The sequence below is a fragment of the Herpailurus yagouaroundi genome, unplaced genomic scaffold (assembly GCF_014898765.1).
Source record: "Herpailurus yagouaroundi ecotype Mexico unplaced genomic scaffold, PumYag 28, whole genome shotgun sequence".
Lineage (NCBI taxonomy): Eukaryota > Metazoa > Chordata > Mammalia > Carnivora > Felidae > Herpailurus > Herpailurus yagouaroundi.
This window is the reverse complement of record NW_024412376.1, coordinates 66,918,782-66,946,525: the sequence shown is the minus strand read 5'-3', so window position 1 is coordinate 66,946,525 and position 27,744 is coordinate 66,918,782. Positions and strand designations below refer to the sequence as shown.

The following is a 27,744-nucleotide window of genomic DNA, read 5'->3' as shown; positions in this document are numbered from 1 at the left end:
TATGGTAAAACAGCATATTTTGGGGTGACATGCTCTGAACTCCTTCACTATTCTGCCTGGATTTTCCCTGGTGGCTCCCATTTTAAATATTTTCTCCCCTGTCATGTTATGAATCTTGGGTTGTTCAGAAAATGCAGGTATGTATTAGTGGTTCTCTTCGTGCAGTATGAATGAAGGTATGGCTGTGTGCCACTAAATCTTGATAAAACCTCTTTGAAGCTGTGATTACTCCATTTTACAGAATTAGAAAGTGAGACACAAAAGGGGTACAGAGTCTACAGTTACTAAAAAAAAATTATAAAGCCTAAAATTGATTCCAAATCCAGCATTTTTTTTTTTTAACGTTTATTTGTTTTTGAGACAGAGAGAGACAGAGCATGAACGGGGGAGGGTCAGAGAGAGAGGGAGACACAGAATCTGAAACAGGCTCCAGGCTCTGAACTGTCAGCACAGAGCCCGACACGGCGCTTGAACTCACGGAGTGCGAGATCATGACCTGAGTCGGGCGCTCAACTGACTGAGCCACCCAGGCGCCCCACAAATCCAGCATTTTTAATGCTGTTCTACAGATACCTACACTTGCTTTAATTTGCCTCCAAATCAATTACCCAGTAATAGAGACAAACATAGTCTGCTACCTTAAAGAAAAATACCATTGTCCTTTTGCTTTGTAGCTTTGGGGAATGAGAAGACTGTTATCTGAAAATTAGCTAGACTGTGTGATGTAGCCCAGATTATAGGCTGGTAATAGGTTGGAAAAGACCCTGATCATAGTGACACTGAGACTTTACAAAAATTAATGGAGGCAAGCAAACTATTACCCATAGAATGATGGAAGCATTCTTTTCAGTGGCAAGATTGAATCAGCTACTCCTAATTATTGAAATAGGATTGATAAAAGTCATTGAAATTGTAAATGTAGAAATAGCCTGACATAAACTGAACAAGTTCTGAAATGGTTTGAAACTTGTCCTTAGCAAAGAGTCACATGTTCATCTGTGAGAGGATGTTGGTACTAGGGTCTGATTTCTTGAGTAGGAAGGTCTGTCACATTTGGGAGAACAATTAATACAAACAGAGAGGGGTCATGTAGACTAAATTCATTGGAAAGAGTCTGTCACCTGTTCAGACTTCACCCCTGTAAAAATTCCAGTGATTCTTGATTATTCTACCTGATAGACAGAAATGAATATGGAGTATAGTGGTAGAATTCACTGTGTTCCTTAAATTATAAGCAATTTAATTTCAAAGAAAGTACTTTACTGAAATTCAGATACATTGTTAGTGAGGTAGGAGCTTAGCATTTTCCCTTAAACCTTTCTGCCTGATATGTCCGTGAAAAATATGTACCAGAAACTACAGAATGAGTTATTATACTGCAACCGTGATCCGTCATGTTCACAATACTGTCAACACAATTAATCTGATTGGAGCTAGGGTAGAGAAGATAGTGTATGAGCATGCCATTACCATCAGGCCAAAGATAGGTATTTTTTAGGAAGACATTCCAAACTTCTGAAGTTCAAGTGTAGTAAGTTCTTAAGAGGGAGTGATAAATTATGCTTTAACCTAAGGTGATAATACAGATTTCTTCAGACAGCTGTTGAGTTAGTATGTCCATATAATAAATCATCCTCATGATTATCGTAGGAGTTAAACTAATTTTATAGATAGAGTAACCTTTCCAACAATAAATAAATAAATAAATAAATAAATAAATAAATAAATACTTTGCTAATTGTCATCTGAAAACATGGATTTTTCTTAAGTTACCCCTTTCTTATCTTCATTGCATTTTTGTCTCCTTTCCAAATTGAATGAGTGTTCCAATAACTCTGTGGATTGGTACACCAAGTTATTTCTCTGTCTTTTGGGGAATTTTGTCTGTTTTTTCTTTTCCACCATCATTGCTGTTCACTTCTATTATTGTTTCCTTTGAGCATTGTATAGTCATCACAATTAATTGCTATTTGTTGCAGCTTCCCTTTTATCTTCATCTTGGCCTTCAGCAGCTCCCATCCATGTATCCCACCATTAGTCTGTCTCCACCCTACTCAGCTAAACTCGTGTCCAGCAAACACCTTTTGCTGTAGCCAGATTGCTATCTTCCTTCTTTCTCAGAGAAACTGTTCTCCTCTTGGCCTTTGATGTGTGTACTCATTAACCTGTAATACTTCCCCTTCTATCCTAATCCTCCGCATCCTTTTTCAATTCAGATGCCAACTTCATAAAGTTTCCCTCTAGAAATCACATTGATTTCTCCATTCTCAGTATTTCTAACATACCAATTGTGAAAACTTCACATTTAATTTGTCTCCACCTATTTCATATACCATGCTTTCTTCTTGGGGAGAGGGTTAACTTCTCAAGATCAAGGCAGTAAAGTATTTACTTCCATACTTTTCTTACCTTCCTTTTGCATTAGTTATTATCCTCTACATTGTATAGCAACCACCTGTTGATGAGGCTATCCCCTGGGCTGATCGTTTTTCCAAATTTTTTTTTACCTTCAACTCAAGAAACGTCAAAATTTTCTTGACATATTGTCTGGCACACTGGCTTGCTTTATAACACAGCATTATATAAACTTTCTCCCCTATTAGAGTATTAAGTATCCTTTAGAAGGGAAACTATATTTTTTACTAGCTTTGTAGTTTCCACAGTCCTTCAACAGTACCTTGAACATAGAAAAATTAAATATTTATTCAATTATATTTTGTTGTGTTCTGCAACCACTGATACAATCCTGGTAAAAAAAATACTTGTGGAATTAGCTCTGTTTTAACATAATAGTATAATGATACCACTAAGATATGTCACTACTGATCTACCACTCTCAGTGGGGATGCTTTCTGAGGTTTTTTTCCAGTGGTAGTAATGGATATGCACTAATCCATTCTCCCCTTTTGGATTTCTTGTCTTTAATTTCAATAAATACTCTTTAAATGCCTTCTGTGTGTCAGGCTCTGTCTGAGCAGCCAAAGGTTTAGGTGCAGTAGTCATTTAATTCATTAGCAGTACTGACTGAGGACATTTAGCAGAGCAATGTGATGTTCACTCTGTCCCAGAGTCCTGAGGTCCTGCATCATGGTTTTGGTGTTAGGAAGTCTGAGCAGGATTGGCTATGAACAAATTACCTATCCTCTTCCACCTACCTTCTCACACATGTGCACACTTCAACCACAAAAGCTCAGTTTTGTTTATTTAAACTTTAGGGTTTCATGAAAGATTTCATTTCAATATAAAGAAGGCATTCTGCTTCTTTTTAAAGTTTCCAAACAACTTCAGTAGGGCAAGGCTTAAATTGGTAGGCATAGATGACAAAGATGTTGAAACCTACAACCTAGAATTCTCATTATACTAATCAACTGAGTGATCAACCTGTTTTTGTTGCATTGAAAGGTGTAGGAGGGACAGGCATTGAGTTGGAGATTGAAAGATTAGTCAATACTTGACAAGTCTTCTCTTATAAAATTATATAATAGGCTTCCAAGAGTAGACATAGTGATATTAACATAGGCCTGAATGGAATAACAGTGTTAAGTAAATGGATGCCAAGGTGATAACTGCTATATATATATATATATATGTATATATATATATATATATACACATACATATATATATATATATATATAATAACCATTATTAAACATTTTGTAAACATGAAAAATGTTGACATATTATCAGCAGTTATCTCTGGAAGATGGCATCACAGATCATTTTGTTCTCTGTGCTTTTTTGTATTTTCCAAATTTTCTCAATGAAAATGAACTAGAAGTTGGGAAGAAGGTTTTTCGAAAACAAGTAAGTTTAAAAATAAGCAAGAGATAACTTAGCCCCAAATTAATTATTATTTAACTGTTTCTAACATCAGATCATAAGCAACAGACACATAACTATGAAGGGGTATAATGGCTTATAATACTGCTTTTCAAACTACTTTTCATGGAGTTCTATGATTCCTCAGGGGCTGATATGAAATGGAAGAGATAGATGCAGGAATGACCCCTGCTAGAGAAGCCCCTACTAGAGAGGGTCAGTTTTTATGTTCATATATAAATATGTCCTGTTAGAAGACATATTTACTTTTTTTTTTTTTTTTTTTTCTTTTCTGCTCTGGTGAGAGCTGTGTCAAAAAGTCACCTTGGGAGACCCGTGTTCAAATTGGTGGAGTAGGCAATGCCAAGCCTCCAGAAACATTTAAAAATAGGCAGAAACTATTTGAAACGAGTTTGTCAGAACTCTGGGAAATAGTCAGAGGTTTACAACAACCAAGCAAATGTTTAATCAAAATATATGAAGAATACAAAGCCAGAATTAAAGGGAGAAATAGATGGTTCTACAATACTAGTTAGAAATTTCCATATCTCGGGGCGCCTGGGTGGCTCAGTCGGTTAAGCGTCCGACTTCAGCTCAGGTCACGATCTCAACACTCCCTGAATTCGAGCCCCGCGTCGGGCTCTGGGCTGATGGCTCAGAGCCTGGAGCCTGCTTCCGATTCTTTGTCTCCCTCTCTCTCTGCCCCTCCCCCATTCATGCTCTGTCTCTCTCTCTGTCTCAAAAATAAATAAACGTTAAAAAAAAATTAAAAAAAAAAAGAAATTTCCATATCCCACATTCAATAATGGGTAAAAGATCTAGACAGATGATCAGTATGAAAATAGGGATCTTGGGTCACCTGGGTGGCTCAGTCAGTTGAGTGTCTGACTCTTGATTTTGGCTCAGGTCAAGATTCCAGTGTCATGGGATCCAGCCCTGTGTTGGGCTCCGTGCTAGGCATGGGGCCTCCTTGAGATTCTCTCTCTCTCTCTCTCTCTCTCTCTCTCTCTCTCTCTCTCTCCCCCCCCCCGCCCCTCTCCCCTGCTCTCTCTCTCTTTTAATAAAAATGTTAAAAAATAGACGTTTTGAGCAACTCTATAAATCAATTAGACCTAATAGACATATATGGGATACTCCACTCAACCGCTATAGAATATACTACATCAGTTCTAACCCAGGCAGAGTAGAATACTGTATCAACTTTAGAAATTGGGAAGAATAAAGTTCATGAAGTTTTCAACACTGCCAACTCACAAAGTATTCCTACACAAATTCCAGATCAAAATAAATGCAGAGGCTGTTGGCTCTTTTAATAATGCTCAGTTTCATTATTCTGCTCTTCCTAAGCTAGCAACTTGGAGCCCTCATAGAATGTGCTAGTTAGGCCCTTTATATTGCAAATCCCAGAAAGTCACTAAATGTAACTCCAGGGCTATTTTATTTTATTATTATTTTTTTCAACGTTTATTTATTTATTTTTGGGACAGAGAGAGACAGAGCATGAACGGGGGAGGGGCAGCGAGAGAGGGAGACACAGAATCGGAAACAGGCTCCAGGCTCCGAGCCATCAGCCCAGAGCCTGACGCAGGGCTCGAACTCACGGACCGCGAGATGGTGACCTGGCTGAAGTCGGCCGCTTAACCGACTGCGCCACCCAGGTGCCCCATTCCAGGGCTATTTTAATACTGTCATGCATCCAAGGATCCAAACCCAGGACTCTTACTCTACCTAATATCATATAAGGCACACTTAGAATGGCACATTCCCTCACTTCTTTCAGTTATTGCTCAAATATCACCTACTCAGGTTATGGTCCTTGAACACCCTATTTAAAATTGTACCCACCATCTCACCCCTGGCACTCCTCCTCATCCCTCTTCCTGACTTTTTTTTTCTCCATAGCATTTATACCATCTAATATACCACATATTTTACTTCTTGTATATTATCTGTATCCCCTTCATGAAGACAGGGATTTTTGGGTTTTGTTGTTGTTGTTCACTGTTGTATCTCTAACAGCTAGATAAGCACCTACATATAATAAATGCTCAATAAATATGTGCTGAATGATATTTTGGAAGAAAATTTGCCTACATAATCACATCAAATTAAATTGAATCTGGATTCCAGAACCTCTAGACTCTAAAACCAGACTGCTTAGGTTCAAATCCTGGTATAGCCACTTACTGGCTATTAACCTTAGCCAAGTTATATAAACCATTCTTTGCCTCAGTTTCTTCTTTTATGAGTATAGTAACACTAGTTCTTATTGTATAGAATTGTGAGGATTAATGTGAACTGATTTTTATAAAGCACTTTGAACAACATCTAGCATATTGTAAACACCATATGTGTTGACTTGTGGTAGTAAGATTGCATTGAACTGCATCTGAATGTATTCTGTGAGTAAAACAATTGTTTAGATTTTACAGTTTCTTCTTTGTATTTTGGAGCAAATTTGTATTGTGAAGATTTTGTAGGCCCTGGGAACTAGCATTTTCATGTATGGTTACAAATGAAAATAAGAATGAAAAGAATCTCAAGTGTGTGTTAGGCCTCTTTGAATATATGAAGGCCTAATATAATCAGGCCTAATATAGGAAGGCCTATATAATCAGTCATCTTGGCAAAAAATAGACCAATGGAAAATATAATCTAAGATGTTGCATGTTTCTATGAGAATCTACACTACTTCTTTATAACATGTACCACAGTTGTTTTTACTTGTTCAGTGTCAGTATTCTACTTCTAGGTTCTAAGCTTCTAAGCTAGATTCAAAGCTCCATGGGAACAAAATAGATTTCTCTTGTTCACCACTGAAATGCATGTCATATTTGTCACATAGTAGGTGCATAGTTCATATTTGGTTAAAGAAGTATGTATTCTTGGCCACCCAGGATCCAACGATGCTGTGGTGAACAAGTTATACTTTCATCCACCAGAAGCAAGAATTCATCATTTCTACCTCTAAAAACCTACTATTTCACGCTCTTTTCTTCTATCCAGTTTTTTATCGGAACTCGATCATGACCCTTTTTGCCTCATGATCTCTGTTGTCTGCCTTTTCTTCTATGCCTTTGAACTTTTGCCCATCATTACTAGCTGATGACTTTCCACATATTGAAGTCAGGTTTCCAAGAGAGACTCTAACTCGTTTAATTAGCATTATTGATCTTGGACAAAATTCTCATATTATAGGCTGCTCTCAAGTATTATAGATTGACTGTCTTTGCATCAGCTAGCCTAATAAATGACCAGGGTACTGGTGACCTGGTTCAGAATAAGGTTATCTGGATATAAGGAATAACTAGAAATGGTTCCCTCTGTAGAGCTTCCATATATAAGTTCTCAGAACACAGGATGGTGAAGGCTGGCTTGCTGAGGCTGAGTCTTTTTAGCAGGTCCCATTTATTTATTCAACTACAATTGTTGAAGTTTACTTTGTGTTAAAGGGGTGTGTTGGAGTATAGATATAACTCTCTATCCTAGCCCTCCCAAACCTCACAGACGAGAAGAGACAGTCAAACAAATTTAATACAGAATAATGATATTGGTGAACACATTGTGCTATGGAATCACAGAACCAACAGCCAGTGGGGATTGGGAACGTGAAATAAGCTCCGTCTTCACTCAGGTTTTTCTGTTCTAAGGATGTGTTGAAGAGAAGTCCTGTGTCATATTTATGTCCTTTGATACCCTTGCTAATCTTGATATATTGTATAAAAAATTATCTAAAGCAAACCAAGAAATGGCATTAAGCATAAACTCCTTCACTAAAAGGACTTTTGGGTTTTTTTGTTGTTTTAATTTTATTTTATAATCTCCAAACCCCACATGGGACTCAAACTCAATACCCCAAGATCAAGAGTTGCATGCTCTTCTGACTGAGCCAGCCAGGCTCAGCCAGGCCCTGGATTTTTGTTTGTTTTTGAGTGAAGAAACAGAGTCTTTGGCTCTCAGATATTTTCTCCAGTGAATGTAATGAGTGTATAAGAATTGTTTGAAAATAACCAGTTATACCCCTGTAGTCTGAGTGATGTGGCCTTAAACTGGACTGAGATCTGGGGAGAACTTCCTCCTCCTCCTCCAGATTTCAAATTTCTGTTATTCTTCTCCCTTAACAGCAGCCCTCACCAGCAATTATTGGACAGGTATTTAAGCCCCCCCCCCACCTTCCGCTTTTTTTTAATTTGAGGATAGATGACACACAGTGCTATATTAGCTTCAGGTATACACCTTGGTGACTTGACAAATTTATACATCATGCTAAATTCCCTTTTTTTCTTTCTGGTAATCTAGATATTGTAGAAGGGAGTGCTTCTGGTAATACTTTATTTTGATAGAATTCTTAGTGGGGGTAGATATTTTATGATGAGAACCTCCCTGGAACACTAATTTTTTTTGGTGACTATTAATTTGTTCCATGTCCCCTAACTTTCTTCATCTTCTGCCACTGCCTTGCTTACTCTTTTTTTCCCAGTCAGTCCTCCAGGAATGTCTGCTTTACCCAATAGGCTGAACGTAGGTCATTGGGCCTGAAGGTCATAGATATATACCATCTTGCATATTAGCATACACTGAATATAAAAGTATAACTCTACCCCTACAAGATGATGATGATATTCTAGGTGTTCTGATTCAGACCGAAGATGAACCTGAACATTTGAATTCATTCGATGAAGCTCTTAATGACCTAAATATCTCTACTGATGGGTGTTCATCATTGAACATTTGATGCCTGCTGCATAGTGCTTTTTAAAAATTGCTTTTTGTTGAATAAAGAAAAGCAGGTGTAAGGGATTGTTCAAGTGGACAGGTCTTTGTTATTACTTTAGTTTGGAAGCTGTAACTGAGGAAGCCCTTAATAATTATTGTTTTAAACTGCAGAATATGTTAAATCTTTCTGGATTACCCTTTGGACAGTGAAATGTAAAGACCCTGAATTGGAAGTCTTTCAAAGACTTTGTGTCATTGACCAGTAGATGGCAGTCTTATACTATAGTTCAGAGAAAGCAAGTAGTTGCAGAAGGTAAAGAAACATTCAGTTTGAAGTATTCATCCACAGTGAACTTCCTCCCTTTCTGATCCCCACAAAACCCCCTCCCATTCACATTCTACCCCAGACAACTATCTTACTCACCCAGTCACTTCTCTTCAGGCTCCCAGGGATCTCTTGCTGCCAGTCTCTATTTGCTCACAGGAAATATCTTTTATACTTATTCATAGTCAGCTCATAGGAACAGGACCAGCTACATAATTTGCAGGACCCAGTTTAATATGAAAATGTGAGCTTCTTGTTCAAAATTTATTGAGAATTTTAACACAGTAACAGCAGCACGTTAAACCAAACACAAGGCCCTTCTGAGCCCGCACAAGGTGCACCTGCATGAAGCTAGCCATGCTTTTATGAGCTTAAGAGATATCTCCCTCTGCCCAGCCCACTCTCTGTTATTGCAGCGCCTTTTGATGACACATACCAGAGGGCTATTTAAAGGAAGAATCACTGAATGTTATTCAGATATCATAGAATCTTAGTAGTGTGAGAGAATTATTAGAGATCATCTAGTCCAATTGCCTTATTTTGAAGATGATTGGGCACCTGGCTGGTGCAGTGGGTAGAGCATGTGACTCTTGATCTAGGGGTCATGATTGGGCACAGAGCCTACAAAAAAAAAAAGATGATTGAACTCAATTCTGAAGAAATGAAGTGGCTCACCCACAGTCCCTAGCTAGTTCTATCATAGACCGGACTAGAACTAAGAGTTCTCACCTGCTAGGCCAAGGCTTACTCTACCACATAGGCTTAGTGAGGGATATTTTGAGAAAAGAGTTTTCCTGTCTATTCAATCAAGACTACTTTGTTCTATTTTCTCTATAAGAGAAGGGTACATGTTCTTACCTATGTTCTTATGTTATTACTTACTTTACTGAAATATCAGCTATATGCTAGGCACCATGTTAGATGGTTTACATATTTATCACACCTCAATTAAAAACAATTGCAGAAAATCATTACTGTTTTCCCCATTTTTTAAGTAAGAAAAACTAAGGATCTGAATTTGACTTTTAATAAGTGGGAAGACAAGAGTTTAAGCAAGTTTGTATGATTCCAAAACCCATTTTATTTTTACCACATCATTCCTGAGTTCTAGGAATGCTGAGTCAGCTTGTATTTCCTGAACATTGCTTCTGTTTTTGGTCAGCTCTATAGAAGATTTGGGGGACTCATACTAGGCTTTCTGTGTTCTTCAGCTTTACCAAGCTTGCTCCTGTTTTAGGGCCTTTGCTCAAGGGTATTTTTTCCCCTTGGAATTATTTCTCCCAGACAATCCATGAAAACAGGAATGCATGTCAGCTAAATAGGGGATCTGATTGTAGGCCACTGAGGATACAGGCTTTTTCTCTGAATGAAATGGGAGACCTTTCAGTGTTTTGTCAGAGTGACATGATCTGATTTAGATTTTAAAGGATCCTTCTGGCTGCTGTGTTGAAAAACACAGGGTAGGGAAGGGAAGGTAGATATTGGGAGGCTTTTTAAGGGAGTTATATTAATCCAAGGGAAAGATAATGGTGATTCAGTGGAAGTGACGGGAAGGGGTGGGTTTCTGGAGTTATATATGTATTTAAGTATTATATTTCTAACTTTTTTATGGAAAATTTCAAATATATACAAAAGTAGGAACAAATAAGATTAGAGAGATAAAAGTACTTTGAACATTTATTTTTTTAAAAAAGTGAAAATCTAAGTAATTGCTATTTTCTTTTTATTTATTTATTTTTAATTTTTTTAAATGTTTTTATTTATTTTTGACACAGAGAGAGACAGAGCATGAGTGGGGGATGGGCAGAGAGAGAGGGAGACACAGTATTTGAAGCAGGCTCCAGGCTCCGATCTGTTAGCACAGAGCCTGACGCGGGGCTCAAACTCTCGGACCGCGAGATCATGACCTGAGCTAAAGTTGGACGCTTAACTGACTGAGCCACCCAGGCACCCCAATAATTGCTATTTTCTATGTGAAGTTTTTCATGCAGTTATAAAATTAACAGTGGATTTAAATTCTTATTTTTGCAAAAGATTACATATACTCTAATCTATTTCTTTTCTTTTCATCACGTACTCAAATGATTTTCTTCCCTCACTATAATGTATCTGCCATATGTATATACCATTTAGAACAGTGCCTGACACGTAGTAAGAATTATATAAATGTTAGCTGCTATTTTCATCATTTTGAAAAAGAATTAGTCAAAACAAAAGTCCATAGTTAAATGCTGAAAAAGTTGATTCCCCTCTCCACCCCCTAATACACACCTTAAAATATAATTGCTTGAAGTGTATAAAATAGTACATCATGTGAGAATACGAGGAAAAGAAAACTTTTTGGGCCCTAGCCAGTTGTCAGAATCAGTGTTTATGAAAAAAAAAAAAGGGAAGAGGAGGTGGCAGTTGAAGGTGACACTTTTGGTGTCTGATGGCCCAGTTGTTCTCAAAGACTGGTTAGTAGACCTGCTGCAGCAGAACTACTGGGAGCTTTCCAAAATCTCTGGTTCTGTTTTCAGAGATTCTATCCAGTAGGTTAACAGTAGAGATGAAGAATGCAAAAAATTTGGGGGTTCCTGGGTGGCTCAACTGGTTCAGCATCCAACTCTTGATTTCGGCTCAGGTCATGGTCTCATGGTTTGTGAGTTCAAGCCCCAGTTTGGGCTCTGCGCTGGCAGCATGAAGCCTGCTTGGGATTCTCTCTCTCTCTCCCTCTCTCTTTCTGCACCTCCCCTGCTCAGGCTCTCTCTCTCTCAAAATAAATAAATCAACATTTAAAAATTTTGTAAAAGAATGCAAAAGTTTTTAGTTTCTCTGGTGATTCTGATTCTTAGCCAGATCTGAGAATCACTAGTGTAGAAAAATATAGTTCTTTGACTTAGTATTTCATTTATTTCCTATCATATTGTTCTGAGTGATATTAATGGGGAAATATACATATCTACACCAAGAGAAGGGAACTAGGAGGATATCTATCAAAATCTATCTATCACCAGAATGGTGATAATCTCTGGATTGTAGGTTTATGGAAATATTTATTTTGCAATTGCTTTTCTTATTTCTGAGTTCTAATTGAATGTATATTATTTTTATAATAATAGATGTTTCTAAGGAAAATATTTACAGCCAGTGAAAGATTTGTTTTCATTGAGTCATAATTGGCATGTAATATCCTATTATTTTAAGGTATACATCATAGTGATGCCATATTTTTTATACATTATGAAATGATCCCCATAATAAGTCTAGTTACTGACACCATACAAAGTATTACAGTAGTATTGACTATATTCCCTTTTCTGTACATTATATTCTTATGAAATTTATTTTATAACTTGAATTTATACCTCTTAATTCTCTTTACCTACTTTGTCCCCCTCCTCAATACCTTCCCATTCTGGTAACCAATAGTTTATTTCCTGTATCCATGACTGTTTCTGTTTGTTTTATATGTTTGTTTAATTTCTTAAATTGTACATTTGTGTAAAATCATATAGTATTTGTCTTCCTCTGTCTGACTTATTTTGTTTAGCACACTGCCCTCCAGGTCCATCCATGTCACAAATGACAAGATTTCATTCTTTTTTATGGCTGAGTAATATTTCAGTGTGTGTGTGTGTGTGTGTGTGTGTGTGTGTGTGTGTACATCACATTTTCTTTATCTACTCATCTATTAATAGACAGGTTATTCGGTTGTTTCCATATCTTGGTAATTGTAAATAATGCTGCAGTGAACATGGAAGTGTATGTATCCCTTCAAATTGGTGTTTTTGTTTTCTTTGGATAAATACCATGAAGTAGAATTATTGGATCATATGGTAGTTCTGTTTTTAATTTTTTAGGGGAACCTCCAGGCTGTTTTCAACAGTAGCTGCACCAATTTACATTCCCACCAACAATGTATGAGGGTTCCCTTTTCTCTACATCTTTGCTAACACTTATTTTTTGTCTTTTTAATAATAACCGATCTGACAGTTGTGAAGTAAAATTGTGGTTTTGGTTTGCATTTCCCTGATGTTGAGCATCTTTTCATATGAATATTGGCCATCTGTAAGTCTTCCCTGGAAAAATATCTATTTAAGTTCTCTTCCCATTTTAAAATCAGGTTATTTGTTGTTTTTTTTTTTTGATATTAGGTTTTTCAAATTCTATATATTTTGAATATTAACCCCTTATCGGATGTCTGATTTGCAGGTTATCTCCTCCCATTCAACAGGTTGCCTTTTCATTTTGTTGGTTTTCTTCTCTCTGCTTTTTACTGTGATGTAATCCCATTTATTTATTTTAGCTTTTGTTACTTTTGCCTGAGGAGACTAGTCAAAAATATATATATATTTCTAAGACTGATGTCAAAGGGTTTATTCCTATATTTTCTTCTAGGAGTTTTATGGCTTCAGGTCTTGCATTCAAGTCTTGAAAACATGGTGTGAGATAGTGGTCCAGTTTCATTCTTTTGCACGTAGCTACCTGGTTTTCCCAACAGCATTTATTGATGAGACTATCTTTTCCCTGTTGTGTGTTCTTGCCTTCTTTGTCACAGATTACTTGACGATGTAAGCATCGGTTTCTTTCTGAGCTCTCTATTCTATTCCATTAATCTATGTGTCTGTTTTTGTGGCAGCACCATATTGTTTTGGTTACTACAGCTTTGTAGTATAATTTGAAATCAGGGAGTATGATACCTCCAGCTTTGTTCTCCTTTCTCAAGATTGCTTTGGCTGTTTGGAGTCTTTGTGGTTTCAAACAAATTTTAGGATATTTTGTTTTAGTTGTATGAAAAATGCAAAGGCATTTTTCATGGGGATTGCTTTGAATTTATAGATTTCTTTGGCTAATACCAACATTTAAACAATATTAATTCTTCCAGTCTTTGAGCACTGTATGTCTTTTCATTTGTTTGTGTCTGCTTCAATTTCTTTCATCAGTGTCTTACACTTTTCAGAGTACAGGTCTTTCACCTATTTGGTTAAATTTATCCCTAGGTATTTTAGTCTTTTTGATGCAGTTATAAATGGGATTATTTTCTTTATTTCTCTTTTCTGGTAGCTTGTTGTTAGTGTATAGACATGCAAACGATTTCTGTATGTTAATTTTGTATTCTACAAGTATACTAAATTGGTTTATTAGCTCCAGTAGTGTTTAGGATTTTCTGTATATAGTATCATGTCATCTGTAAAGAGTGACAGTTTTACTTCTTTCTTTACATTTATTTATGTATTTATTTATGTATTTATTTATTTATTTATTATCATTTTTGAGAGAGAGAGAGAGAGAGAGACAGAGCATGACTTGGGGATGAGCAAAGAGAGATGGAGACACAGAATCTGAAGCAGGCTCAAGGCTCTGAGCTGTCAGCACAGAGCCTGATGGGGGGCTCAAACCCACAAACTGCAAGATCATGACCTGAGCCGAAGTCAGATGCTTAACTGACTCAGCCACTCAGGTGCCCCTTTTTCTTTCAAATTTAGATGCCTTTTGTTTCTTTTTCTGGCCTAATTGCAGTGGCTAGGATTTTCAATACTATGTTGTATAAAAGTTGCAAGAGTAGGCCATCCTTGTTTTTTTCCTGATCTTAGAGAAAAAGCTTTCAGCTTTTCTCTTTTGAGTATAATGTTAGCTGTGGGTTTGTCATATTTGGCCTTTGTCATTTTGAGATACATTTCTTCTATACCCACTTCAAGACTTTTTATCATAAATGGGTACTGAATTTTGTCAAATGCTCTTTCTGCATCTATTGAGATGATCATAGGATTTTTATGCTTTGTTTTGTTAATGTGATGTATCACGTTGATTGATATATAGAAGTTGAACCATTCTTATATCCCTGAAATAAATCCCAGTTGATTGTGGTATATGATCCTTTTAATGTATTGTTGAATTTAGTTTGTCAGTGTTTTGTTGAGGATTTTTGCATATGTGTCATTCAGGAATATGGACCTGTAATTTTCTCCTTTTGTGGTGTCTGATTCCAGTATTGAATAATATTACCCTTGTAAAATTAGTTTGGAAGCATTCCTTCCTCTTCAGGTGTTTGGAATAATTTGAGAAGAAGAGGTATTAACTCTTTTTTAAATATTTGATAGAACTCATCTGTAACAGTGTTTGCTCCTGGACTTTTGTTTGTTGGGAGTTTTTAAATTACTGATTCAATTTCATTACTTGTAAACAGTCCATTCAGGTTTTCTATTTCTTTGTGATTTGGTCTTGGAAGGTTCTGTGTTTCAAGGAATTTATCCATTTCTTCTAGGTTTTCCATTTTGTTGATTTATAATTGTTCATAGTATTCTCTTGGGATCCTTTAGATTTCCATGGTGTCAGTTGTAACTTCTCTTTCATTTGATTTTATTTGGGTCCTGTGTCGTTTTTCTTGATGGAACTAACAAAAGGTTTATTGATTTTACTTATTTTATCAAAGAATCAGCTTTTAGTTTCATTGCTTTTCTTTCTTTTTTTTTTTTAGTCTCTATTTCATTTATTTCTACTCTGATCTTTATTATTTCCTTCTTCCTACTAACTTTGGGCTTTATTATTTTTATTTTTTTTCTAGTTTATTTAGGTTGTAAAGTTAGATTGTTTATATGGGATTTTTTTGTTTGTTTCTCGAGGTAGGCCTGTATCATTATGAACTTCCTTCTTAGAACTGTTTTTGCTGTGTTCCATGAATTTTGAAGCCTTGTGTTTCCATTTTCAAGGTATTTTTTAATTCCTTTTTAATTTCTTTATTGACCCATTGATTGTTTAGTGGCATGTTGTTTAGTCTACACATGTTTGTGGTTTTTCTAGTTTTCTTCTTGTAATTGATTTCTAGTTTCATATTATGGCCAGAAAAGATGCTTGATATGATTTTTATCTTCTTGATTTTATTGAGACTTGTTTTGTGGTCTAACGTGGTTGATCATGGAGAATATTCCATGTATACTTGAAAATATTGTGTATTCTGTAGCTTTTAGATAAAATGTTATATATATGTATCTGTAAAGTCCATCTAGTCTAGTGTGTTGTTTTAGGCCACTGTTTCCTTACTAATTTTTTGTTTTTTGTTTTTTGTTTTGGCCTGGACCATCTATCTTTTGATGTAAGTGGGGTGTTAAAGTCCCCTACTATTATTGTATTACTGTCAATTTCTCTATGTCTGTTAATATTTGCTTTATATATTTAGGTGCTCCAATGTTGGATGAATTAATATTTACAAATTAATTGATTCATGGATTGACCCCTTTGTCATTATGTAATGTCCTTTTAGTCTTTTGTGGCAGTCTTGGTTTTAAAGTCTATTTGATATGAGTATTGCTACTCTAACTTACTTTTCATTTCCATTCGTATGTAAAATATTTTTCCATCTCTTCACTTTCAGCCTGTGTGTGTCTTTAGATAGAGCGTTTCTTGAGGCACCTGGGTGGCTCAGTCAGTCAAGCATCCAACTTCGGTTCATGTCATGATCTCAGGGTTTGTCAGTTTAAGCCCCGCATTCGACTATCTACTATCAGCACAGAGCCTGCTTTGGATCGTCTGTCCCCCTCTCTCTCTGTTCCTCCTCCGCTTATTCTCTGTCTCTCTCTCTCTCTCTCTAAAAAATAAATAAGCATTAAAAAAAATAGAGTCTCTTATAGGCATCATATAGATGGTCTTCTATTTTTATCCATTCAGCAAACCTGTGTCTTTTTATTGGAACATTTAGTCCATTTATATTTAAAGTTATTATTGATAGGTATGTACTTATTGCCATTTTGTTAATTGTTTTCTGGTTGTTTTTGTAGTTTTTCTGTTTTTTTTTTTTTCTTCCGTTCTTTGTCTTTTCCCCTGTGGTTTGATGATTTTCTTTAGTGTTATGTTTGGGTTCTTTTCTCTTTATTTTTTGTGTATCTATTGTAGATTTTAGGCTTGTGGTTACCATGAGGTTTTTCTATATTGATCTATTTATATAGCAGTCTATTTTAAGCTGATAGTCACTTAAGTTTGAATGCATCTGAAAGCACTACATTTTAACCCCCTCCCCATGTTTTGTTTTTATGTCATATTATATATCTTTTTATTTTATGTATTTTAAAACTATCTATGTAGTTATAGGTGTTTTTACTATTTTTGTTTTTTAACCATCATACTAACTTTTAAGTAGCAAATGCACTTCCTTGATCATATATTTGCTTTACAATGGAGATTTTTTCTGTCATATATTTTATTTCTAGTTGTGGACTTTTCTTTTCCATTTAAAGAAGATCCTTTAACAGTTCTTGTACAGCTGGTTTAGTGATGATGACCTCCTTTAGTTTTTGCTTCTCTGGGAAACTCTATCTCTCCTTTAATTCTGAATGATAACCTTGCAGGGTAGAGTATTCTTGGTTATACATTTTTCCCTTTCAGCACTTTAAATATATCCTGCCACTCCCTTTTGGCCTGCAAAGTTTCTGCTGAAAAATCACAACCAGTGTAAGATTTTAAAGACCCCAATCCAGTCTGTGTTTTCAGTTTACCAAATGTGGGGGTGGGGGAAAGTATAGTCTATCAATGCATATGTTGCATAACTTTATTTATTTAATTTTTTTTAATCTGTATTTAAAAATTTTTTTAAAGTTTTATTTATTTTGAGAGAGAGAGACCGAGAGAGAGAGAGAGAGAGAGAGAGAGCTGGGGAGGGACAGAGAGAGGGAGAGTGAGAGTGAGAGAATCCCAAGCAGGCTCCACACTGTCAGCATAGAGCCAGATGCGGGGCTTGCTGTGGGGCTTGGACTCACGAGCCGTAAAATCATGACCCTGGCCAAAACCTAGAGTTGGATACTTAACTAACTAAGCCACCCAGGTGCCCCTCCTTTTTGTTCTTTTTTCTTTTTCTTTCTTTCTTTTTTTTTTTTTTAAAGGAAAAGCTACCTACAAAGCAATGTGGGAACAAAGTTTATTCATCTATTTTAAAACATGTCACAAATTCTTTTCCAACACGAATACAGCAATAAATGTACATCTTAGAGAATGTAAAACAAATTAAATCCTAATTAGCTTTTACTTCTCTTGCCTTGGCAAGACTAGAAATATAAGTCACTGGTTATGTTTACAAAAGGACTAATCAGGGAGAGAAAAACAGTTTTAATACAATATAGATTTTCTATTCAATTTGTGTTCTGGGCTGTGCTCCAAAAATGAAGCTCATTCCTTTTTGAAGATCCTCTTGGCTTCTACTCCTTCATATGTGTAAGTCTGAAAGGTGTTAACAAACATAGAAGAATTTGCCATTAAGATTTAAGGCTAAATTAAGAAAAGTATTAGTATTATTATAGCTTTGAAATGATTATAATATTTTTTTTCTTAGTCTTGATAGCAACATTTTATACAGAGGCAGGATATGCCCACTTCAAAACACATTTTTTGGTTATCAATAGGCACTGATATATTTGGCATATATATAAGCTCTCCTCAATAAATAGGCATCAGAAAATAACGTATCTCTTTAAAATAAGATTTATGAGAAAAGTATTAGTTTATTTGTTGAAGCTATAACTCAGGAATCACAAAATAAAATTATTGTTATGTAATTATTTTGTCTTTAAGAAATAGCTGTAATATTTTTACAACTCACCTGGACCAGTTCACCACCTACAATTTCTCGGATAGCATTCAGTTCACATCCATTGTCTACCCGTTTGAATTTTCCAACAAGTTTATTTCCCTCTAGGCTCCAAGCACCCTACATATGTAAAATAATAATAATAATAATAATAATATGTAAAACAATAATAGTAACCACAACAAATAATAATAATGATAATTTTTTTAGGGTCTTAAGTATGTCAAACACTGTTCTGAGGTGGGGGTTTTTGGGAGTTTATTGTTTATTTTTAAATGTTTATTTATTTTTGGGAGAGAGAGAGAGAGAGAGAGGCAAAGAATCCCAAACAGGCCGTGTGCTGTCAACACAGAGCCCTGCACGGGGCTCAAACTCAAACAGTGAGATCATGACCTGAGCCTAAGAGTTGGATGCTTACCCTACTGAGACACCCAGGTGCCCTCTGTTCTCAATTTATAGATCTACTTTTTCAATCTTTACAATAACGTTGTGAAGTAGATATTATTATCTCCATTTTATGGTTGAGAAAACTGAAGCATAGTACTTCACCTAAAGTCACAGAGCCAGGATTCAGCCTAGGTTTTGGGGCTCTAGAGTATGTGTTGGTAACAATTATGCTTGTCTCACTCAGTTGTTTCCAAATGCTAAACTTTAAGGTAGATGAACAGCATTTTTCTCAATGTTTCATGTTACAAAGAGTGTCGTAAATTTAGTCATAGTTCAAGTTAGTTTCATGGAGAACCTAACAACCCTGTGTTTGTTTTAATTTTATAATTGTTGTAATAATTTTAAAATGGTCATAGGGGTGCCTGGCTGGCTCAGTCAGTGGAGCATCCAACTCTTGATCTTGGGTTGTGGGTTCCAGACCCAAGCTGGGTGTAGAGATTGTTTGATAATAAAACCTTTAAAAAATAAATAATAAATAAAAATGACCATAAGTGATAAGATATTTCACAGTTTGTCATTACCAACATATAATTTAATTACAAAATCCTGAGGACAAAAATGTTTTTAAAAAATCAGTTGGAAGTATGACTTTCTAAAATTTTTTATCTTAAACATTAAAAGGTATATTCCCAATGACCTACAATGTAGCATTAGACTTTCCCATTTTGTCACTTATCCATTAACTAATTTATTCACTTATTTTGCTATTTTGGTATATTTATTAAATTACTATTATGTTTAAGTTAGAGAAATATGAAAGTTTTTATTGCTATCAGTTATATAATAAGTTGAAAACACTGAGCTATCATTTTCTTTATGAATAATAGGTCTATACTTAATCACCTGAAGGATGTTTTTCTAATTCTTATTGTTCAATCCAGACTATTTACAGATGTGTATGAAAATAAAAACATTATAGTTAAATATTCTGCCAATTTGTGCAAGATACAATGTGGATAAACTATTGGCTGCTTCAATAAATGAAGGAGACTTAATTAGACCACATCCAATGACAGAAAACAGATTATTTTAGTATTGTGTAAAAAAATCAAGAATGCATTGCTTATAAAAAGTTTCTTACACTGAGTTCAGTTCCATCTGCTAGGCTGTAATTAAAAGTGACACCAAGCTCAAAAACAATATCAATGTTACGAAAATTGCTGGATTCTTTGACCGTGAATTTATTTCCTTCTTGTGTGATTGTCAGTTTCAGATTGTCATGAGCTGCAAGCTTCCTTTTCACCATATTAACACCTGCAAAGCAAAAGATGTTGGAGAAAAAAAGTCAAAATGCCATAGAAAGTGTTTATTTTAACAAGTCCTGTTTTACTTATTTGTTTATGTACGTTTTGAGGGTGGGGAAGAAAGCCTGATAGCATTGTCTTTGCACAAGAACATTCAAAATGCCTCTTGCCGAAAAAGTTCAAGCTTAGATCAAGAGTAGTGATTCAAGCTATTTTTCCAAAACTTAAGAAAAATTAAATGAAAACTAGAATTGTAGGATCTTAGAACTGAATAATTTTAATACAGTTATCAAACTTTTTGTTTCAGTGTTAAGTAAACTAAATTCCAAAAATGTCAAATGAAGGATTAAATATATTCATATATTTATAAGGAACTTTAATTCTGCAAAAACAGTGTTTTTAAAACGTTTTTTCACTTTCCATAATAGCTTTCAAATTTTGAACTTCATAATTCTCCTTGCTTTTTGTAGCATTTCTGACTGTCACAAAAATGAGAAAATTGGCAAATATTGCAGTCAAATTCATTAGTGTAAGGATGTGCAAATTCCATAAATTTCAACATGGAATTCTGGAACTATAGGACATAATTGATGCAGGTTTTATTTTTTGAGGAATGACAGAAGTTTGTTTGCACATCCTGTACAATGTATGGACTTCCAGAGTATTGGAATAGATATTAAAGATAGCTAAAACTCACACAGAAACCACATGGAATCATGAGATTATTCCCCCAATTTTACATGTCAGAGGAATGAGAATTAAGTCTAAGTTATTTAGAATTGTGAATTTTGATAGAACTTTTTTTTCCCCATTGCTTTACTATCTTTGTTTTTCCATCCTCTAGAATTCAGTGTTTCAAAGTTTTGAGCTTTTCATTACACACTGCCCTTTTTTATTCTCTAAGGGAAAAAAAAAAGTCAGTTTTCTTTTATTTTTATTTTTATTTTTTTTTTAATTTTTTTTTTCAACGTTTATTTATTTTTGGGACAGAGAGAGAGACAGAGCATGAACGGGGGAGGGGCAGAGAGAGAGGGAGACACAGAATCGGAAACAGGCTCCAGGCTCTGAGCCATCCGCCCAGAGACCGACGCGGGGCTCGAACTCACGGACCGCGAGATCGTGACCTGGCTGAAGTCGGACGCTTAACCGACTGCGCCACCCAGGCGCCCCCCAAAAAAGTCAGTTTTCAATGGTATAAGCACAATCATTAGTTAAAGAGTGAATGAAACCTACCTGGATATTTTTTGTTTCAGAGAACTCAAAGAATCTTTGCTTCTACTAGTGAGACAGTGTAGTCTTCCTAATATAAGAAGTGAAAATATTATTTTCCCTACTCTGAACCATCATACATTCTGGATCCTTACCACCAGAACAGGAACCATTCCCTAAACCCTGAGGTTTAGACAGAATTAGAAAGGAAAGTATCTGTGAGGAATAAAATAAGCCACTGAAGAATTAAGTCCTTACCCATTTTTTCCATGAACTTGTCATAGTTCTCATTCCGGTCTATCTTCCAAGTACCATCAAAAGCCATGATCTCTGGTTGAGTGAGCCTCTAGGCAGTCAGAGATTCAGGTCTGTCCTTAGGGGACAATTTATTCTATTTCTTATCTCAGAACCAACTTCATACTGTGATGTGGAAGTTTAAAGTTTAAAAGGTCACCTAACTACACTAATGCCAACCCATCATAGTTTATCTTTCTATAAATTTCTTGGTTCGTCTCCTGAAATTCAACTGAATTACAGTTGACCCTTGAACAACATGAGTTTGAACTATACAGAGCCACTTATATATGGATTTTTTTGATAAATACAGCACAGTATTTTAAATGTATTTTAAAGTATTTTCTCTAGCTTACTAGAGAAATAAGAATTGTGTAAGAATACAGTATATAATACATGTGACATACAAAATATGTGATCGACTGTTTATGTTATCAGTAAAACTTCCAGTCAACAGTAGACTATTAATGGTTAAGTTTTTGAGGAATCAAAAGTTACACAAGGATTTCTGACTGCATGGGGCTGGTTGGTGCTCCTGACCCCCATGTTATTTAGGAGTCAGCTGTAAAACATGATAAACAATGCCTACTCTGTCTTAAACTACAAACTTGGGAGCACATTTATTTCAAGAACTCGAATGCATACCCTTTGAAAATAGATTTTCTGCTTATAAGTTCAAAGTGCACACTACATTGGAGGTAACACAAGTCAGAACATATATCAAATAACATCTGAGAAATGAGACTATTAATGACCTATCCCTTTTTTACAATAGCAATTAACTTGTAAAGTAAGACTTTATGACCAAATTTAAATAAAAAGTTAAACTTAATATGATATTGAGACTGAAGATTTATTTATTTTACTAATATGTTCTTTCACATTGTGCTTTTGGGTTGGTAAATATCCTGGCACCTGGTACAGTGCATGACACAGAGTAAGTACTCGCCAAGTTTTTGTTTTGGTCTTGAATGGTGATAGGCCACTGAGAAAAATTTTAAGAGGTAGAAATGTAGCTAGATTACATGAAAGCTTCTATAAGAGAAAGAATCAGTTTCAAGCATCTGCCATGGGCAGAGAAAACAAAAGCCAGATGTTAGCTATGCCATTAATTAAAACCATATCTTTGTTTTATTCCCCCTCATCCCCAATCCTGGTGCAATCAGAAGCTAAAACTCAGTATGTATGTAGGGCGAGGCCATGGAGGTCAGCTAAAAAGGAAAAAAGACAAGGAGGTCACCATATCTCTCCCTTCCCCCACTGTAGGCTTTCAGTCTGGAGCAGGACTGGGCTGCTAGAGGAAACACATTAACTTACTATGAAGATCAGAGTTTTGATTATTAACTAGCTTGAACTTATCACTTACTAAAAAGAGACTATTACTGTGAGTGAATGTGATCTGAGAACATTTTATTAACTAAAGGTCAATAGAGAAGCTACAGAGCATGTCCAAAATTTCATTCGCAGTTAGAGGAAGGACATAACTAACACATTTGAACAGGAAATTGGGGAACAGAATTAAGTTTGTAATTTTGATTATATTCATTGGACACACTCTTTCAGTGGACTTGCCCACTTATTATTTGAAACATGCTTGAAACATGCTTACTTGTAAGCATGTTAAAAAGCAAACTACCTTCTACTAGCTCCATTGTTTCATTAAAAGAGAAAAAGACATCAGAACATAGAGACAGGGAGAGGAAGAGGGGTGCTGGGGGAGAGAGATTGTAGTTTTAGAATAATAGAAGTCTCTTACATTTGTAACTAGCTTTATGGAAAAAAGTTGATTACCTCAACTTTGTTTTTCTCCCTTTTGTCAAAGATACTGAAAACCTCATCATTTGAGATACTTTCAAGTTGAGAACAGTAGAAAAGTTCTAAAGCCAAGGACTAGTCTCTCAGGTAATTCACTGCTTATGGTCATTTGAGAATTTAGAAGGCCATGAATGATGGATCCAATATATCTTTCTAGGTTAGAAAAATAGATGTATCTGGTCACTGGAATAGAAATGTGGTACAGTAAAATGAAGATGTATTTTAGAAACAAAAAGACTTGGGTCTCAATACTGCCTACAAATCCCAGACTTTAGCCTCTATTACAAACCCGTAATCATCAAGACAGCATGGTATTAACACAAAAACAGACATATAGACCAATGAAATAGAATAGAGACTCCAGAATTAGACCCACAAAAGTACGGTTAACTAATCTTTGACAAAGCAGGAAAGAATATCCAATGGAAAAAAGACAGTCTCTTTAACAAATGGTGCTGAGAGAACTGGGCAGCAACATGCAGAAGAATGAAACTAGGCCACTTTCTTACACCATTCACAAAAATAAACTCAAAATGGATAAAGGACCTGAATGTGCGATAGGAAACCATCAAAACTCTAGAGTAGAAAGCAGGAAAACACCTCTCTGACCCAGCCTCAGCAATTTCTTACTTGACATATCTCCAAAGGCAAGGGAATTAAAAGCAAAAATGAACTATTGGGACCTCATGAAGATAAAAAGCTTTTGCACTGCAAAGGAAACAATCAACAAAACTAAAAGGCAACCAATGTAATGGGAAAAGATATTTGCAAATGACATATTGGACAAAGGACTAGTATCCAAAATCTATAAAGAATTCACCAAACTCCACACCCGAAAAACAAATAATCCAGTGAAGAAATGGGCAGAAAACATGAATAGACACTTCTCTAAAGAAGACATCCAGATGGCCAACAGGCACATGAAAAGATGCTCAACGTCACTTCTCATCAGGGAAATACAAATCAAAACCACACTCACATACCATCTCACAGCAGTCAGAATGGCTAAAATGAACAAATCAGGAGACTATAGATGCTGGAGAGGATATGGAGAAATGGGAACCCTCTTGCACTGTTGGTGGGAATGCAAACTGGTGCAGCCAGTCTGGAAAACTGGGGAGGTTCCTCAAAAAATCAAAAATAGATCTACCCTATGACCCAGCAGTAGCACTGCTAGGAATTTACCCAAGGGACACAGGAGTGCTGATGCATAGGGGCACTTGTACCCCAATGTTTATAGCAGCGCTTTCAACAATAGCCAAATTATGGAAAGAGCCTAAATGTCCATCAGCTGACGAATGGATAAAGAAATTGTGGTTTATATACACAATGGGAATACTACATGGCATAGAGAAAGAATGAAATCTGGCCTTTTGTAGCAACGTGGATGGAAATGGAGAGTGTTATGCTCAGTGAAATAAGTCATACAGAGAAAGACAGATACCATATGTTTTCACTCTTGTGTGGATCCTGAGAAAGTTAACAGAAGACCATGGGGGAGGGGAAGGAAAAAAAAGGGAGGGAGGCAAACCATAAAAGACTCTTAAAAACTGAGAACAATCTGAGAGTTGATGGGGGGTGGGAGGGAGGGGAGGGTGGGTGATGGGTATTGAGGAGGGCATCTGTTGGGATGAGCACTGGGTGTTGCATGGAAACCAATTTGACAATAAATTTCATATTTAAAAAAAATACTGCCTAGAACACCCATTACTATATAGGACCTTGGTGAAATTACTTAATCTGTTTAAGCCTCAGTTTCTTCATTTATAAAATGAAGATAATAATAATACCTAATACATGGGGTTATGTGAACAAATTATATAAAACATACACCTGAGCAACTGGGAGACATCAAGTACTCAGTAAATCTTTCTCTCCTCATTCTCTGAGAAAGAAATTCCAACAGTATTAATAAACTTTTATATTTTTCCCAGGTCTCAAGCCACTTTAATTTTTTGTAAATAAAATCCTTGTCTTTCTGCTGTTTATTAGAAAGTCACCTTAAAGTTGTTTAAGTATTTAGTGACTTCACTGGTGACTAACTTGGGATTGGTTATGACTTGGATTTGCCTGTTAACGATAACATGATGCCAAATAGCTCCCTCCAGGAATACATTTGTCTACTCTGTAATCTCATGGCTGAACTAAAAGTGTCTGACCCAGTTAGGAAGGTAGGCAGAAAAAAGCAAGAAGTGGCTTCTTACCGTTGTTCACCTAACAGTGCCTTTGGAACATGATCTTGTCTCCTGGCCACATTTGAGCTTTCCAGAAGGAGCAGAGTAGCATCAGGTAAGCAAATAGCACTTGGACTCAGGCCAACCTACTAACAGAATGAACATGTTAAACTTTTCAGTCTTCCATTTATCAGTGTTAGTATCCTAATTTAAAGTCAGTTAGGAGTCTCTTGTCTATAGATTGGAATCACTGGATTTTTTAAATGACTAGATCAAATTTTTAACGTTGTACTTTTCCTTCTCCAGCTTCCCAACTCTGTAGCTTGTCAATTCTTATCACTTACCTGACACCACCTAGGAAAGATTATACAGAACCTGTAGACCAAGTTCCCTACAGACTTCTCCTACTGATGATATAATTGGACTCCCCAGCTGATGGCAGACCCAGTTCTTTATTTTCTTCTCTGATAATGCCAGAAGACTTAGGGTCTTGCAGCTTGGGAGAGTGGGTGGATTGGGTATGCATTGCATGTGGGTGCAGATGCTATGGAGGTAAAGCTGTGCTCTGTCTCTCTCTGGGTTTCATAGTCCACAACAGCTACTGAATGGTATGGAAGAAGTGGAAATCAGCAGAAGCTCCTGCTGATCCCTATCCCATTCCTTCAGGGGATTATGCAGACTGCATTCCTACTGTGGCTTATGAAGCCTCTACTCATATCTCCAGTCTCTTGACATTCCTTACAGTTTCCTCCAAGGTCCAAGCATACTAAACCTCTTTCAGTCTCCAGTCTCCTGGATGTGCATGCTTTCTGTTGCTTCAGGTCCCAGCTTGGCCACTGGGACAGGTCTAAGAAGCCTGTCCTGAACTACCAAGAGTGGGTCAGGTAAGCCTACTTCTCCCAAATGTAATGATCTTCTAAAGGTCCCATAAAAGTCATAACAGACAAAAACAGCTAATTCATGATAGTCAAGGAAATATTAGTATCATCATGAAGACCAGAGACATCATGAGGAAGGGCAGTACAGTGTTTCAAGCTCATCACAAAGGAATAGCTTTCTAGAGATCAGAGAAATCCTTTTACTCCATTGTATAGAAGGAGGGAACGTTTTTCTAGAGTACTTAAAACATATGTATCATTTATGGAAAACAGCATTTTCAGGCCTTTTCTAATCACCTGAGGATTTCAATCCCAACTTGTTTAACTTTCACATGTCAGAGAAAAATAGTCATCTCTATCAGGCCCATATAAGAGAAGGATTTGAGGGACCGGTGGAAGGAGCAACAAGAAGTTTTAAGATTACTGTTCAATCCTGGGGCACCTGGGTGGCTCAGTCAGTTAAGCATCTGACTTCTGATTTTGGCTCAGGTCACGATCTCACTATTCGTGGGATTGAGCTCCATGTTAGGCTCTGCACTGACAGCATGGAGCCTGCTTGGGATTCTCTCTCCCCCTCTCTCTCAGCCCTTCCTGTGCATGTGTCCACTCTCTCTGAAAAATAAATTAATTAATTAAAAAAGGAAAGACTTATGTCCAGTCCCTACCAGTGAATGGGGAATGAGAAAGAATTCTAATGTTTGCCTACAGAGACTACTTCATTATGTTTTAACCATAATCTTCTAAATTTTAGAAATAATTAAGAGTTGTTAAATTATGTCTTAGATTTTGCACTTGACACGGCTGGTTGGTTTTCTTCCAAAGACTCTAGAATTATAGCAGTGCATAGCAGGACATTTACCATATAATGGTGAGTGTGGCTTGCTGATTGTCCTTAATACCAGGACAGCCATTTTATGGGATCTACATGTGTCAGTTGAATGGTCTTGCATGAAGGATTTACAACTCCTTCATTGTCTGCCTTCTTTTTTTTTTACGTTTATTTATTTTGAGAGAGACAGTGAGCAGGGGACAGGCAGAGAGACACAGACAGAGAGAGAGAGAGAGAGAAAGAGAATCCCAGAATCCCAAGCAGGCTCCGCACTGTCAGCAAGGAGCCTGATGCAGGACTCGAACTCACAAACTGTGAGACATGACCTGAGCTGAAATCAAGAGTTGGACATTTACCCGACTCAGCCACCCAGGCACCCCACATTTTCTGACTTACTTGTAATCTAGTTCTGTCCCCCAAATAATGAGTCTCCCT

The 27,744-nt window shown here is 36.3% G+C and overlaps 1 protein-coding gene and 1 long non-coding RNA gene across 3 annotated transcripts in view; one reads left to right on the top strand and one right to left on the bottom strand.

Moving 5' to 3' along the window:
- Positions 1–17,501: 17,501 nt before the first annotated feature.
- Positions 17,502–21,909, bottom strand: FABP2 (fatty acid binding protein 2). Its single transcript, XM_040474927.1, has 4 exons — positions 21,578–21,909; positions 19,948–20,120; positions 18,432–18,539; positions 17,502–18,052 (listed from the first exon to the last, which is right to left on the bottom strand). Exons 1-4 carry the CDS (start codon positions 21,642–21,644, stop codon positions 18,002–18,004), a joined length of 399 nt encoding a protein of 132 aa, XP_040330861.1. The 5' UTR covers positions 21,645–21,909; the 3' UTR covers positions 17,502–18,001.
- Positions 21,910–22,012: 103 nt separating this feature from the next.
- The window catches only part of LOC121030453 (uncharacterized), a 73,063-nt gene continuing 67,331 nt past the window's right edge, over positions 22,013–27,744 (top strand). The window contains exon 1 of one of the 2 annotated variants that reach the window (XR_005790215.1): positions 22,013–23,515. This is a non-coding gene — a long non-coding RNA (uncharacterized LOC121030453). Of the gene's footprint in view, positions 23,516–26,159; positions 26,487–27,744 lie in introns of those variants that run through there. The other variant, XR_005790210.1, reaches the window with a different exon arrangement.

What these genes read in the sequence shown, in the direction of transcription:
- FABP2 (XM_040474927.1), bottom strand. Translation starts at nt 21,644, where the DNA reads ATGGCTTTTGATGGTACTTGGAAGATAGACCGGAATGAGAACTATGAC. An exon ending in CAAGTTCATGGAAAAAATGG is followed by an intron (nt 20,121 to 21,577) that starts GTAAGGACTTAA and finishes TTTGCTTTGCAG; the next exon opens with GTGTTAATATGGTGAAAAGG. An exon ending in TAGGTGGTGAACTGGTCCAG is followed by an intron (nt 18,053 to 18,431) that starts GTGAGTTGTAAA and finishes AACACCTTTCAG; the next exon opens with ACTTACACATATGAAGGAGT.